The 16,246-nt window shown below is 43.3% G+C and overlaps 1 protein-coding gene across 1 annotated transcript; it reads left to right on the forward strand.

Moving 5' to 3' along the window:
* Positions 1–278: 278 nt before the first annotated feature.
* LOC117492809 (FH1/FH2 domain-containing protein 3-like) lies at positions 279–10,352 on the forward strand (the record flags this gene model as incomplete). The annotated part of the gene is given in 8 exon segments (XM_034143204.1): positions 279–434; positions 1,056–1,238; positions 1,441–1,560; positions 1,991–2,152; positions 2,557–2,747; positions 6,261–6,453; positions 9,849–9,993; positions 10,176–10,352. Coding segments are annotated over 8 exon segments (1,327 nt in total), but the record flags the coding sequence as incomplete, so codon positions are not given.
* Positions 10,353–16,246: the final 5,894 nt, after the last annotated feature.

The raw sequence follows: 16,246 nt of genomic DNA on the forward strand, positions 1-16,246 counted from the left end.
GTGTTAGTAACTGGTATTATATGTTATTGTCTGTTATTAACTGGTATTATATGTTATTAACTGTTAATATCTGTTATTAACTGGTGTTATTAACCGGTATTATCTGTTATTAACTGTTATTAACTGGTGTTATCTGTTATTATCTGTTAATAACTGGTATTAACTGGTATTATATGTTATTAACTGGTATTAACTGTTATTAACTGGTATTAACTGTTATTAACTTGTAATTACTGGTATTAACTATTATTAACTGGTAATAACTGGTGTTATTGCAGAAGGGTCCGGAGCTGAAGAAGTCGGAGCTGCTGGTGCTCGACTCTAAGAGGAGTAACGCCATAAACATCGGGATGACGGTGCTGCCGGCCGTCCACGTGATCAAGACGGCCATCCTCAACTTCGACGAGTTCGCCATCAGCAAGGAGGGCATCGAGGTACTTCCTGTCTGCACCGCAAAAATGAAAGCACCTCACTCATCGTTCATGAATAAACTCAAAAGAAACTCAAATAATCTCTCAGAAAAAAACATTAATATTCTGAAAGATTACATTCACAAGAAAACAAGTCGAATGTTCTCTGAGGCGTTTATTTAGAAAAGAAAACCAACTTTAAAAAAGTACATTTATAAAACATATTTATGACCAAAAAATTATATATTATGGGATATAAACTCAGATAATTCCTAGATAATAAGGAGAAATAATGTACCGCCAAAATAAAAGATTCCACAAAACAATTTGTTTTTGTATTTAACGCTGTAATTTACACAAAAAAAATACTTTTAATAATGTCGGGCATTTCCGCAAATGAATTATTTTTTTCTGGTAAATTATTAAATATCTTCACCATTTGAGTCCAAACCCTTTTTTTCTCCAAGGTGAAGAGGAATAATGCACCGCCAAAATAAAAGCACCTCATTGTGTGTGTGTGTGTGTGTGTGTGTGTGTGTGTGTGTGTGTGTGTGTGTGTGTGTGTGTGTGTGTGTGTGTGTGTGTGTGTGTGTGTGTGTGTGTGTGTGTGTGTGTGTGTGTGTGTGTGTGTGTGTGTGTGCGCAGAAGATCCTGACCATGGTCCCCACGGCAGAAGAGAAGCAGAGGATCCAGGAGGCGCAGCTCCTCCACCCGGACCTCCCTCTGGGCTCAGCTGAGCAGTTCCTCTGCAGCCTGGCCTCCATCAGCGCCCTGAGACCCCGCCTGCAGCTGTGGGCCTTCAAGCTCAACTACGAGAGCCTGGAGAAGGTACACACACACACACACACACACACACACTGAGAATATATATAGAATGTATGTTCTTTACATTGTGTATTATTCAGATACTCTAGTGATATATATACTTTCTATTGTGAATTTGTATAAACTTGCTGCTAATGTTAATTTAAAATATCTATATGTCTAATAACACTACCCCCCCTGTATATAACCCCCCCTCCCCCTTTAGGAGATAGCGGAGCCACTGTTCGATCTGAAGCTCGGGATGGAGCAGCTCTCGACCAATCAGACGTTCAGAAGGATCCTCGCCACACTGCTGGCCATCGGGAACTTCCTGAACAGCTCCATGGTAACACACACACACACACACTCACACACACACACACACACACACACACTCACACACTACCTGTACCTGAGTGTGTGTGTTTAGTGAAGCTCTGCGGTTTCTGTATCTGATGAAAACAGCTGTTGTATAAATATGAGTTATCAGAATATCTGCAGATAATCTGTTTCTGTAAACACTGACAACTGCTGAGTCATCGTGTGTGTGTGTGTGTGTGTGTGTGTGTGTGTGTGTGTGTGTGTGTGTGTGTGTGTGTGTGTGTGTGTGTGTGTGTGTGTGTGTGTGTGTGTGTGTGTGTGTGTGTGTGTGTGCTCTGTATGGTCTCTCTCTCTCTCTGTGTGGTGTATGGTGTGTGTGTGTGTGGTCTCTCTCTGTGTGTGTGTGTGTGTGTGTGTGTGTGTGTGTGCTCTGTATGGTCTCTCTCTCTGTGCAGGCGGCAGGTTTTGAGCTGAGCTACCTGGAGAAGGTGGTGGAGGTGAAGGACACGGTGCACCGTCAGTCTCTCCTTCATCACACCTGCTGCCTGGTGCTGGAGAATTACCCAGAATCCTCAGACCTGTACTCCGAGGTGCCCGCCATCACGCGCTCCTCCAAAGTAAAACTCACATTATTATCATTTTCATTTATCAGGCTTTTATTTTGAAATTGTGTTTTAAATAAAATATTTTAAAGCTTTTTTTAAATGTTATTTTTCCCTCATTTTTATTTTAATTCACCGTTGACTTTTATGGACGTTTTAGCAATTATTGTTGTCAATTTTAGAGTTTTAAATTGTATTTATTATTGAGAACTAATTTTCTCCATAATTAACTTATTAATTTAAACTAAAATGACCCTCATGCGCTGCCGTAGATCTGCATGTTGTTATAAACACGTTAGAGATCTGTGGTTCTCCTGCAGCTGCTGGTTCCAGATCAGTTTTATGATTTATATATTTATATATCTATGTATTTATGTATTTATATATGTATATATTTATATATGTATGTATTGGTGCAGGTGGACTTCGAGCTGCTGTCAGAGAACCTGGTGCAGCTGGAGCGCCGCTGCAAAGCATCATGGGAGAATCTGAAGCTGGTGACGAAGCACGAGACGAAGGCTTCGCTGAAGAACAAACTGACCGAGTTCCTGAAGGACTGCACTCAGAGGATAGTGATCCTGAAGGTGGTCCACCGCAGGGTCATCAACAGGTACACACACACACACACTCCTGAAGGTGGTGCACCGCAGGGTCAACAGGTACACACACACACACACACTCCTGAAGGTGGTGCACCACAGGGTCATCAACAGGTACACACACACACTCCTGAAGGTGGTGCACCACAGGGTCATCAACAGGTACACACACACACTCCTGAAGGTGGTGCACCACAGGGTCATCAACAGGTACACACACACACACTCCTGAAGGTGGTGCACCACAGGGTCATCAACAGGTACACACACACACACTCCTGAAGGTGGTGCACCACAGGGTCATCAACAGGTACACACACACACTCCTGAAGGTGGTGCACCACAGGGTCATCAACAGGTACACACACACACTCCTGAAGGTGGTGCACCACAGGGTCATCAACAGGTACACACACACACACTCCTGAAGGTGGTGCACCACAGGGTCATCAACAGGTACACACACACACTCCTGAAGGTGGTGCACCACAGGGTCATCAACAGGTACACACACACACTCCTGAAGGTGGTGCACCACAGGGTCATCAACAGGTACACACACACACTCCTGAAGGTGGTGCACCGCAGGGTCATCAACAGGTACACACACACACACCTGAAGGTGGTGCACCACAGGGTCATCAACAGGTACACACACACACTCCTGAAGGTGGTGCACCACAGGGTCATCAACAGGTACACACACACACACACCTGAAGGTGGTGCACCACAGGGTCATCAACAGGTACACACACACACTCCTGAAGGTGGTGCACCGCAGGGTCATCAACAGGTACACACACACACTCCTGAAGGTGGTGCACCACAGGGTCATCAACAGGTACACACACACACACACCTGAAGGTGGTGCACCACAGGGTCATCAACAGGTACACACACACACTCCTGAAGGTGGTGCACCGCAGGGTCATCAACAGGTACACACACACACTCCTGAAGGTGGTGCACCACAGGGTCATCAACAGGTACACACACACACTCCTGAAGGTGGTGCACCACAGGGTCATCAACAGGTACACACACACACTCCTGAAGGTGGTGCACCACAGGGTCATCAACAGGTACACACACACACTCCTGAAGGTGGTGCACCACAGGGTCATCAACAGGTACACACACACACTCCTGAAGGTGGTGCACCGCAGGGTCATCAACAGGTACACACACACACTCCTGAAGGTGGTGCACCACAGGGTCATCAACAGGTACACACACACACACACTCCTGAAGGTGGTGCACCGCAGGGTCAACAGGTACACACACACACACACACTCCTGAAGGTGGTGCACCACAGGGTCATCAACAGGTACACACACACACTCCTGAAGGTGGTGCACCACAGGGTCATCAACAGGTACACACACACACTCCTGAAGGTGGTGCACCACAGGGTCATCAACAGGTACACACACACACACTCCTGAAGGTGGTGCACCACAGGGTCATCAACAGGTACACACACACACACTCCTGAAGGTGGTGCACCACAGGGTCATCAACAGGTACACACACACACTCCTGAAGGTGGTGCACCACAGGGTCATCAACAGGTACACACACACACTCCTGAAGGTGGTGCACCACAGGGTCATCAACAGGTACACACACACACACTCCTGAAGGTGGTGCACCACAGGGTCATCAACAGGTACACACACACACTCCTGAAGGTGGTGCACCACAGGGTCATCAACAGGTACACACACACACTCCTGAAGGTGGTGCACCACAGGGTCATCAACAGGTACACACACACACTCCTGAAGGTGGTGCACCGCAGGGTCATCAACAGGTACACACACACACACCTGAAGGTGGTGCACCACAGGGTCATCAACAGGTACACACACACACTCCTGAAGGTGGTGCACCACAGGGTCATCAACAGGTACACACACACACACACCTGAAGGTGGTGCACCACAGGGTCATCAACAGGTACACACACACACTCCTGAAGGTGGTGCACCGCAGGGTCATCAACAGGTACCACACACACACTCCCTGAAGGTGGTGCACCACAGGGTCATCAACAGGTACACACACACACCACACACCTGAAGGTGGTGCACCACAGGGTCATCAACAGGTACACACACACACTCCTGAAGGTGGTGCACCGCAGGGGTCATCAACAGGTACACACACACACCTCCTGAAGGTGGTGCACCACAGGGTCATCAACAGGTACACACACACACTCCTGAAGGTGGTGCACCACAGGGTCATCAACAGGTACACACACACACTCCTGAAGGTGGTGCACCACAGGGTCATCAACAGGTACACACACACACTCCTGAAGGTGGTGCACCGCAGGGTCATCAACAGGTACACACACACACTCCTGAAGGTGGTGCACCACAGGGTCATCAACAGGTACACACACACACTCCTGAAGCAGGGTTTCCGCTAGGATTTTTTCTCGCCGGTCAAATGTTCGGACAGAATTTATTTTACCGAACAAATTTGAAACTTACCGGTCATGTTTCAATAATAATATTAAGAATTGTGTAGCAGAGTTTCTGTTAGCAGGTAATCACCGGACTCTGAGCGGATAAGCTGATTAATTAAAGCTCAGTTAATGGCTCATTTTTATATTGCAGCTCGCTAAACAGTGGGCGGGGCTTCAGGTGATCACGCAGAGCTGCGTGTCTCCGTCAGACTCAGCAGCTGATCTGATCTCTCTCTCGCGTCCGGTTATACTTCACTCGCGTTTATGTCCATATGGATCAGATGCAGCTCTCCTGATCGGCCTTTACAGAGAGCACCGATCAAACTATTAAGAGTGAATATCGGCCGATAATGACCGGCGGCCAGCTAAAAACACGTAATTACCGGCTAACGGAAACCCTGACCTGAAGGTCGTCATCAACAGGTACACACACACACACACACACACACACACACACACAGACACAGACACACAGACAGACAACACACACACACACACACACACACACACACAGACACAGACACACACACAGACACACACACACACACACAGACACACAACACACACACACACACACACACACCCACACACAGACACACACACAGACACACACACACACACACACACACACACACACACACCACACACACACACAACACACTACACAACACACACACACAGACAACACACAAACACAACACACACACACACACACACACACACACACACCACACACATACACACACACACACAGACACACAGACACACACACACACACACACACACACACACACACCCACACACACACCACACACCACACACACACACAAATCTTGAAATGCAGCAACACGTTTTCGTGAAAACATAATGAACATTTATACAAGTGTAAAAACACAAACAGTTAATATTTAAATATTGCAAAACATTTTGCTGGAAACACGAAAAATAAATATTGTAAAAAAAAGATATTGAAATGATTTTCTCTTTTAAATCTTAAATTGTTGAAACTGCAGAGAATGAAAGCTCCTGAGCTCCCCCCCCCAGGTTCCACTCCTTCCTGCTGTTCCTGGGCCAGCCCCCCCCCTCAGTGAGGGACATCAGGGTCACCTCGTTCTGCCGGATCATCAGCGAGTTCTCTCTGGAGTTCAGAACCACCAGAGACCGGGTTCTCACGCTGAAGAGGAAACGAGCGACGCATCGAGAGAGAACCAAGACCCGCGGGAAGATGATCACTGAGGTAATATATCACATATATATCACTGAGGTAATATATCACATATATATCACTGAGGTAATATATCACATATATATCACTGAGGTAATATATCACATATATATCACTGAGGTAATATATCACATATATATCACTGAGGTAATATATCACATATATATCACTGAGGTAATATATCACATATATATCAGTGAGGTAATATATCACATATATATCACTGAGGTAATATATCACATATATATCACTGAGGTAATATATCACATATATATCACTGAGGTAATATATCACATATATATCACATATATATCACTGAGGTAATATATCACATATATATCACTGAGGTAATATATCACATATATATCACTGAGGTTATATATCACATATATATCACTGAGGTAATATATCACATATATATCACTGAGGTAATATATCACATATATATCACTGGGGTAATATATCACATATATATCACTGAGGTAATATATCACATATATATCACTGAGGTAATATATCACATATATATCACATATATATCACTGAGGTAATATATCACATATATATCACTGAGGTAATATATCACATATATATCACTGAGGTAATATATCACATATATATCACTGAGGTAATATATCACATATATATCACTGAGGTAATATATCACATATATATCACTGGGGTAATATATCACATATATATCACTGGGGTAATATATCACATATATATCACTGAGGTAATATATCACATATATATCACTGAGGTAATATATCACATATATATCACATATATATCACTGAGGTAATATATCACATATATATCACTGAGGTAATATATCACATATATATCACTGAGGTTATATATCACATATATATCACTGAGGTAATATATCACATATATATCACTGAGGTTATATATCACATATATATCACTGAGGTTATATATCACATATATATCAGTGAGGTAATATATCACATATATATCACATATATATCACTGAGGTAATATATCACATATATATCACTGAGGTAATATATCACATATATATCACATATATATCACTGAGGTAATATATCACATATATATCACTGAGGTTATATATCACATATATATCACTGAGGTAATATATCACATATATATCACTGAGGTTATATATCACATATATATCACTGAGGTTATATATCACATATATCCAGTGTTGGGTGTAACGCGTTACAAAAGTAACGGGGTTACAGTAATGTATTACTTTTTGCTGTAACGAAGTAATGTAACGCATTACTAATGACATGTGGGTAATATACTACCCGTTACAATTCTCAGTAACGCAGTTACAACTCATTTTAACCCGAAATGAAATGGTGTTTTGTTTTTTAAGAATTCACTAACATCGTGAGACATTCAGTCAGGCTGATCCTGATGAGCCTGAAGGGTGCTCTGTTCCCCATAATGACCAAGTCGCTGCACATTATCCCGCTTATTACACGGCCAGATACTAAACAAACTAAGGAATCGACTCCCAATATTAATTTAAAGGATTTTATTGACTTAAAATGATCGTATTTCTTCCGCTAAGAAAAATAAAAACTGTTCCACGGCGCACCAACGGCTGGAACTGCGACAACAACAACTTTACGGCAGCACTGTCCAACTCTGGTCACAGTTTCTGATCCAATAACAAGTCCTTAAACTCTGCAGAGCCCACACCGTGTTCCTGTTAGTGTTTACTTCCTGTCTGTCTTCTTCTGTTCATTTATCTGACGTCCAGCGCTCCGTCTTTTACCCTCTTTTACTTTCTCTTTCTTGATCCTTTCTTCTTTTGCCGACGCCTTTTCGGCCGAAAACCGTCGGCAAAAGAAATCACTCTGATTGGCTGTTCAGCTAGCGAACAGCCATATATATATTTATAAAACTGACAAGTCAAATCAAGCAATCTCATTGGTTCTTAGCCGTGATATAATGAGCGTATACCACGGGTAGAATTGTAGTTACTTTTCACAACAAGTCAGTATCCCTCCACGTCTGAGAAAAACTACAGCTGTTACATTTCGTCCGTTAGGAAACTAACTAACTAACAAAGCTCAAGAAACATGTAAGGGATCATGTGCAGCAAGGACGTATTGACCGTTGTTAAGGACGCTCACATCTGCAGAAAGAAGTCTGGTCGATTTAACAGTGTACAGTTGGTCTGAAAAGCAAACTGCATGCTGCTTGCTTTTCAAACTGGGACAAGAAAACAGCGGAGAAGTACCGGGGCAGAAACCCCTCCTTTTCACGCAGCGGTCCAGACATAGACAATCAAACGGCAAAACATATTCAGTGTGCAGTTCCTTTGGCATTAGGGCAAGGGGTATCTAGATACTTCCCAAGGTCTGACATCATGAAGTGTGCTACTTTTAAAGCAAGCAACCATGTTTTCAAATCTGTAATCACAAGGTCCTCAAAAAACGCTATCGACCAATCAGATTGCTTGATTTGACTTGTCCGTTTTATAAATATATTTACATTTAGTCCGTTACGAAACAAACTAACAAAGCTTAAGATGGAAACATGTAAGGTTAACTTGGACCTCCGGGGGGGTCTCACTATGGAGGAGTGGATTGAGGGGGGGGGGTCTCACTATGGAGGAGTGGATTGAGGGGGGGGGGGGTCTCACTATGGAGGAGTGGATTGAGGGGGGGGGGGCTCACTATGGAGGAGTGGATTGAGGGGGGGGGTCTCACTATGGAGGAGTGGATTGAGGGGGGGGGGGTCTCACTATGGAGGAGTGGATTGAGGGGGGGGGTCTCACTATGGAGGAGTGGATTGAGGGGGGGGGGTCTCACTATGGAGGAGTGGATTGAGGGGGGGGGGTCTCACTATGGAGGAGTGGATTGAGCAGAGCCTATCTCCAGAAAGCACCTACACGACGACATGCAGAGCTACGTGAAGAGCAGGTAGACCAACTGGAAAGGTACCACCATTCAAAAGCTTTCTGATGCGGGTCTTGAAACAAAGCAGAGAAATCAAATCAAATCAAGTTTTATTTATAAAGCACATTTAAAAGCGATGTTTGGTCGAGCCAAAGTGCTGAACATGTAATAAAAACACATTACTACAATCACAATAAAAGACAATAAATTACAACAGATATAAAAAATAAAACAAAACACAAGGAAAAGTCAGGAGTCGTGCTCCGCTCTGACTAGAAGGCCAGAGAGAAGAAGTGTGTTTTTAGTGATGATTTAAAACCCCCTAGGGTCTGGGCCGACCTCACATGGAGGGGCAGAGTGTTCCAGAGCCTCGGGCCAGCTGCTGAGAAAGCTCGGTGCCCTCGGGTTTTGAGCCTGGTCTTGGGCACTACCAGTTTTCTCACGTGATGAAAGCTGTTTGAACTGTAGTACCTCCCTCCCTCCCTCCTCTCTCCTCAGACGGAGAAGTTCTGCGGGGCTGTTCCCTCGGACCCCTCCCCCCCCCCTTCAGAGGAGCAGCAGGAGGAACACGAGAACATGAAGAACATCTTGACCTGCAGAACCTCCGAGCCCGTAAACCTGAGGAGGAGCCGGGCCGTCCGCAGTGAGAAACACCTTATACACACTGGGTCTGGATCTGGTTCTGGTTCTGGGTCTGACTCTGGGTCTGGTTCTGGTTCTGATACTAACTCTAACTCTGGTTCTGACTCCGGTACTAACTCTGGTTCTGGTTCTAACTCCTTTAAGGTTCTGGTTCTAACCCAGGTTCTCTCTCTCTCCCTGCAGGTATGGGTCGGGTCAGTCCCTCTCAGATGTCAGCGGGTCGGGAGGACGGACCCGGTTGTCATGACGACGCTACAGACGAGATAATGGACCGGCTGGTGAAGTCCGTGACCCAGAACCCGGCCGACAGGCCCGCCAGCCCCAAGAACCGCAAACGCTCCCGGGTCAACAGGAAGTCCAGTGAGTCCTCTTCTGTTCCTCGATAGATCAGAGAAGACTTTATTCATCCTACAGAACCACAACAAACACAGCAGCGTGATAACAAAGTGAACACAGCAGCGTGATAACAAAGTGAACACAGCAGCGTGATAACAAACTGAACACAGCAGTGTGATAACAAACTGAACACAGCAGCGTGATAACAAACTGAACACTAACAGTGATAACAAACTGAACACAGCGGCGTGATAACAAACTGAACACTAACAGTGATAACAAACTGAACACAGCGGCGTGATAACAAACTGAACACTAACAGTGATAACAAACTGAACACAGCGGCGTGATAACAAACTGAACACTAACAGTGATAACAAACTGAACACAGCAGCGTGATAACAAACTGAACACAGCAGCGTGATAACAAACTGAACACTAACAGTGATAACAAACTGAACACTAACAGTGATAACAAACTGAACACGGCAGCGTGATAACAAACTGAACACAGCGGCGTGATAACAAACTGAACACAGCGGCGTGATAACAAACTGAACACTAACAGTGATAACAAACTGAACACAGCAGCGTGATAACAAACTGAACACTAACAGTGATAACAAACTGAACACAGCAGCGTTATAACAAACTGAACACTAACAGTGATAACAAACTGAACACTAACAGTGATAACAAACTGAACACTAACAGTGATAACAAACTGAACACTAACAGTGATAACAAACTGAACACTAACAGTGATAACAAACTGAACACAGCAGCGTGATAACAAACTGAACACTAACAGTGATAACAAACTGAACACGGCAGCGTGATAACAAACTGAACACTAACAGTGATAACAAACTGAACACAGCAGCGTGATAACAAACTGAACACAGCAGCGTGATAACAAACTGAACACGGCAGCGTGATAACAAACTGAACACTAACAGTGATAACAAACTGAACACAGCAGTGTGATAACAAACTGAACACAGCAGCGTGATAACAAAGTGAACACAGCAGCGTGATAACAAACTGAACACTAACAGTGATAACAAAGTGAACACTGCAGCGTGATAACAAAGTGAACACAGCAGCGTGATAACAAACTGAACACTAACAGTGATAACAAAGTGAACACTGCAGCGTGATAACAAACTGAACACTAACAGTGATAACAAACTGAACACAGCAGCGTGATAACAAACTGAACACAGCAGCGTGATAACAAACTGAACACGGCAGCGTGATAACAAACTGAACACTAACAGTGATAACAAACTGAACACAGCAGTGTGATAACAAACTGAACACAGCAGCGTGATAACAAAGTGAACACAGCAGCGTGATAACAAACTGAACACTAACAGTGATAACAAAGTGAACACTGCAGCGTGATAACAAAGTGAACACAGCAGCGTGATAACAAACTGAACACTAACAGTGATAACAAAGTGAACACTGCAGCGTGATAACAAACTGAACACTAACAGTGATAACAAACTGAACACGGCAGCGTGATAACAAACTGAACACTAACAGTGATAACAAACTGAACACAGCAGTGTGATAACAAACTGAACACAGCAGCGTGATAACAAAGTGAACACTGCAGCGTGATAACAAAGTGAACACAGCAGCGTGATAACAAACTGAACACAGCAGCGTGATAACAAACTGAACACAGCAGCGTGATAACAAACTGAACACTAACAGTGATAACAAAGTGAACACTGCAGCGTGATAACAAAGTGAACACAGCAGCGTGATAACAAACTGAACACTAACAGTGATAACAAAGTGAACACTGCAGCGTGATAACAAACTGAACACTAACAGTGATAACAAACTGAACACTGCAGCGTGATAACAAACTGAACACTAACAGTGATAACAAAGTGAACACAGCAGCGTGATAACAAAGTGAACACAGCAGCGTGATAACAAACTGAACACAGCAGCGTGATAACAAACTGAACACTAACAGTGATAACAAAGTGAACACTGCAGCGTGATAACAAACTGAACACTAACAGTGATAACAAACTGAACACTAACAGTGATAACAAAGTGAACACTGCAGCGTGATAACAAACTGAACACTAACAGTGATAACAAACTGAACACTGCAGTGTGATAACAAACTGAACACTGCAGCGTGATAACAAACTGAACACTAACAGTGATAACAAACTGAACACTGCAGTGTGATAACAAACTGAACACAGCAGCGTGATAACAAACTGAACACTGCAGCGTGATAACAAACTGAACACTAACAGTGATAACAAACTGAACACTAACAGTGATAACAAAGTGAACACTAACAGTGATAAAGAAGAGCAATTCAATATCTACAGGAAACACATCATCGGTCACATCGTTAATGTGAAAAACTGTACAGTGACGAGCAATATTTAGTAGTGCAAAAAAACTGAGGGCATGTTCATTTAATAAACTATGAATGTTTTATATCCATGTAACGGGAAGAAACTCATCTAACTGATCATTTTTTTTTTTTTTTCAAAAAGAAAACCCACAATGCTAACACTGAGCCTCTGAATTAGCAACGAGCGAAAAATGCTAACACCTTACTGCACCGAAAATCACTCACAAAACCTTATTATTTATCTTTTTTTTATTTATCCACATCCAACACATCATTTCACATCGTGAGGTGACACAGAATCTAACGACACCGACATTACCACTGAATTATACGAAATGGCGACGTTATAAGCAAAAACGGACATCAAAACAGATGACGCTATGTAGCTAAAAATGCTAAAATGTTTACCTTGGCTCTGTAGTCTCTCCAAAGTGGTCTTCAATGGCATTAAAACGATAAAAACGCTGCTGAAGTTAATCCATAGGTTAATCTAATGTGTCTGTGTCCCTTTGAAAGGATTTCTGATAATCCATGATCAATAAAACTGCTTTTCTGTTTCCAGATGTCAGAGCTAGAGATAGGTTCACTCTGATGCTAAACTGCATGCGCGAAGCCCCCACCTTTTCTCTTCACAATGAGTGTGTGTGGGGGACTCCCCCTTCGATTCTATTGGCTCTAACGGTCAGAAAGAGGTGTCAACCATCAAAATCGAGCAAGGGGGGTCAGAGATATGGAAAATCCACCCAAATGACCCCAGAAGTGGTTTCTTTTTGCTAAATCTCTCTAAAAAGGTCAAATGTCACTTGTTTTGCATCAATCTTGATACAGGGTACTTATTATATGTTGTACTTTGGATTCCTAAAGCCTTTAGTCTACCTTACCATCATCCAAGGGTAGTTTTCACTATGAGTAAAAAAGAATTTTTGGACGGACACTATAATTTACAGTTTTTTACTATGTTCAATCTGAATTTTCTTTAAAATAAAAAACATCTATATTGATTCTGACTTTTCTACATCCAACTCACAGGTTTATCATTACTTTGAGAATAAAGATTACTAATGTAACCCTTTTAGAAGGGAAGATATGGTCATTTGTTCTGGGAATGTCATTTTTGAGCCTGAGACCTGAAAAACAGGCTCAGGGCTTAACATTCTTACCTACCCTACCTTTAATGTGTTGCTTAAAATAATACTTCTGCATACAGTATGTGACACTGTGAGTGTTGCACGGCCAGATACGGCTCAGCTGACTCAGATAAGGAGATATATGATACATTATGATGTGATATGATATGAATGATAATGGGACACATCTACGTCTGCACTCACAGTGCCGCAGACTGTACGTAATGTTACTCTGATCCGGTTACTTATGTTGTGGCAGATATTTAAGTAAGCTTTCTTAACGCTAATGTTATAATAGTCAGATTGCTCTGAAGATGGGAGGAGGGGATATTCTATTCATGTTCACGTTCACACAGTCAGTAAGTCTCATTCTCCACATGTCGACTGAAGCTGAACAACATCTGTTCTCTGAGTGGAGTCCACATGCTATCATGCTAACATGCTAACACTGAAGCTGAACAACATCTGTTCTCTGAGTGGAGTCCACATGCTATCATGCTAACATGCTAACACTGAAGCTGAACAGCATCTGTTCTCTGAGTGGAGTCCACATGCTATCATGCTAACATGCTAACACTGAAGCTGAACTCCATCTGTTCTCTGATGCCCCTTTCACACCAACGCAGTTCCCGTTCTAGCTCCGAGCTAGAGCTTTTCTGGTTCGGAACCGGTTCTTCTTTTCAGCTCCCGCTCTGTTCACACCGCCCAGCTGCCGCTGCTGCGTCATGACGTCACCGTTTACGTCGCTGATTTTCTCCCCAACGGAGCTCACAACAACAACAACGGGGGGGGGACTGCGTCGGGTCGATGATCGTGTTGCTTGTAATCATACGAAGCCAGATTAAATGAAATAACGACTTCTCCAACCCTATACTTTTCTCCAGAGTGCCGTGGTTCATTGTTTATTAATGTGTTTCATTTAGCGACCGCTGCAGTGCTGGCTGCTCTTCAACGGGAGTGTATTCTCCCGTTAGCTCCGGGTTAGCTCACACGGCTCTAAGGTATTCACTGTCTGACTGTCACACAAGCAGCTGGTACATATCCCCAGTTCCCCTTAAGTGAATGTGTGTCAGTCTGAATTGACGCTGTTTGGCATCACAACGCTGTTATGAAAGTTTCTCTGGTATAACATGACCAACCCAGTCTCACAGCATTTCGTGTTATTAGTCACGAAATTAATGTAATCTATTGATTCGTGTTCACCAACACGATTTTCACCTTTTTTTCGTGTCACACAGAACGATTTTAAAAGCAATGTATTTCTATTGGTAGTATGTTTCGTGCCTGCAACACGTCTTTTTGTCCGGTCGGGTCTTGGAAGACCAGAAGCTGTGTGGTTCATAAAAACATGTTCTTACTCAATATCTTACCCTAAGCCTAACCCTATCCCTTTTATTTTAAATTGTATAATGTCTGAGTTTTGTTGCCGTCAGTGAGGAAAAGAAATGTCTCAGAGCCTCAGAATACTGACATCTGTATTTTATGTCATCTTTTTTTCCTTCTAATTTGTTATTATTTGGTGCAGGCACGAAACATACTACCAATAGAAATACATTGCTTCTAAAATCGTTCTGTGTCAGAATACTGAAATCTGTATTTTTAAAAATGTCTTTTTCCTTCTAATTTGTTATTATTTACATTGCTTTTAAAATCGTTCTGTGTGACACGAAAGAAATGGCGAAATGGTGTTGGTGAACACGAATCAATAGATTAATTTCGTGACTATAACACGAAATGCCGTGAGACTGTGTTGAACATGGGTGATGTTAGCATAGCAACCGAAGCTAAACTGACTATAACTTGACTACTTGTTGCTATCCTATTGTGGCATAAGCCGTTTTCTACAGGCACATTTTACCGGCGTATTTTTCTCATGTCTTTGCATCGACTGTATATGTATTATTAGCCCGCAGAGTTAGCTTAGCATCAGCCTGATAATAAGTCCCTCTCCTGCAGACAGAAGATCTGTTTCTACAACAACAGGTTCTCTCTTCAGCTTCAGATCTGTGTTTCCTCTGAAACCTGATTATCATCTGCTGATGCTCAACCTGAGACACACCACACACCAGATGATACTGCAGGGCGCCTGCACCTGACACACACACACACCTTCACCTGACACACACACACACACAACCTTCACCTGACACACACACACCTTCACCTGACACACACACACCTTCACCTGCCTACAGCACCACACACGACCTTCCCTACGCACACACCGCCACTCTCCGGGAGACGACCTTCACTCTTACACACAAACACCTTCAACCTGATCACACAACAACACCTTCACCTGACACACACACACACACACCTTCACCTGACACACACACACCTTCACCTGACACACACACACACCTTCACCTGACACACACACACCTTCACCA

Source organism: Trematomus bernacchii, unplaced genomic scaffold (assembly GCF_902827165.1).
Source record: "Trematomus bernacchii unplaced genomic scaffold, fTreBer1.1, whole genome shotgun sequence".
In the NCBI taxonomy this organism is placed as follows: domain Eukaryota; kingdom Metazoa; phylum Chordata; class Actinopteri; order Perciformes; family Nototheniidae; genus Trematomus; species Trematomus bernacchii.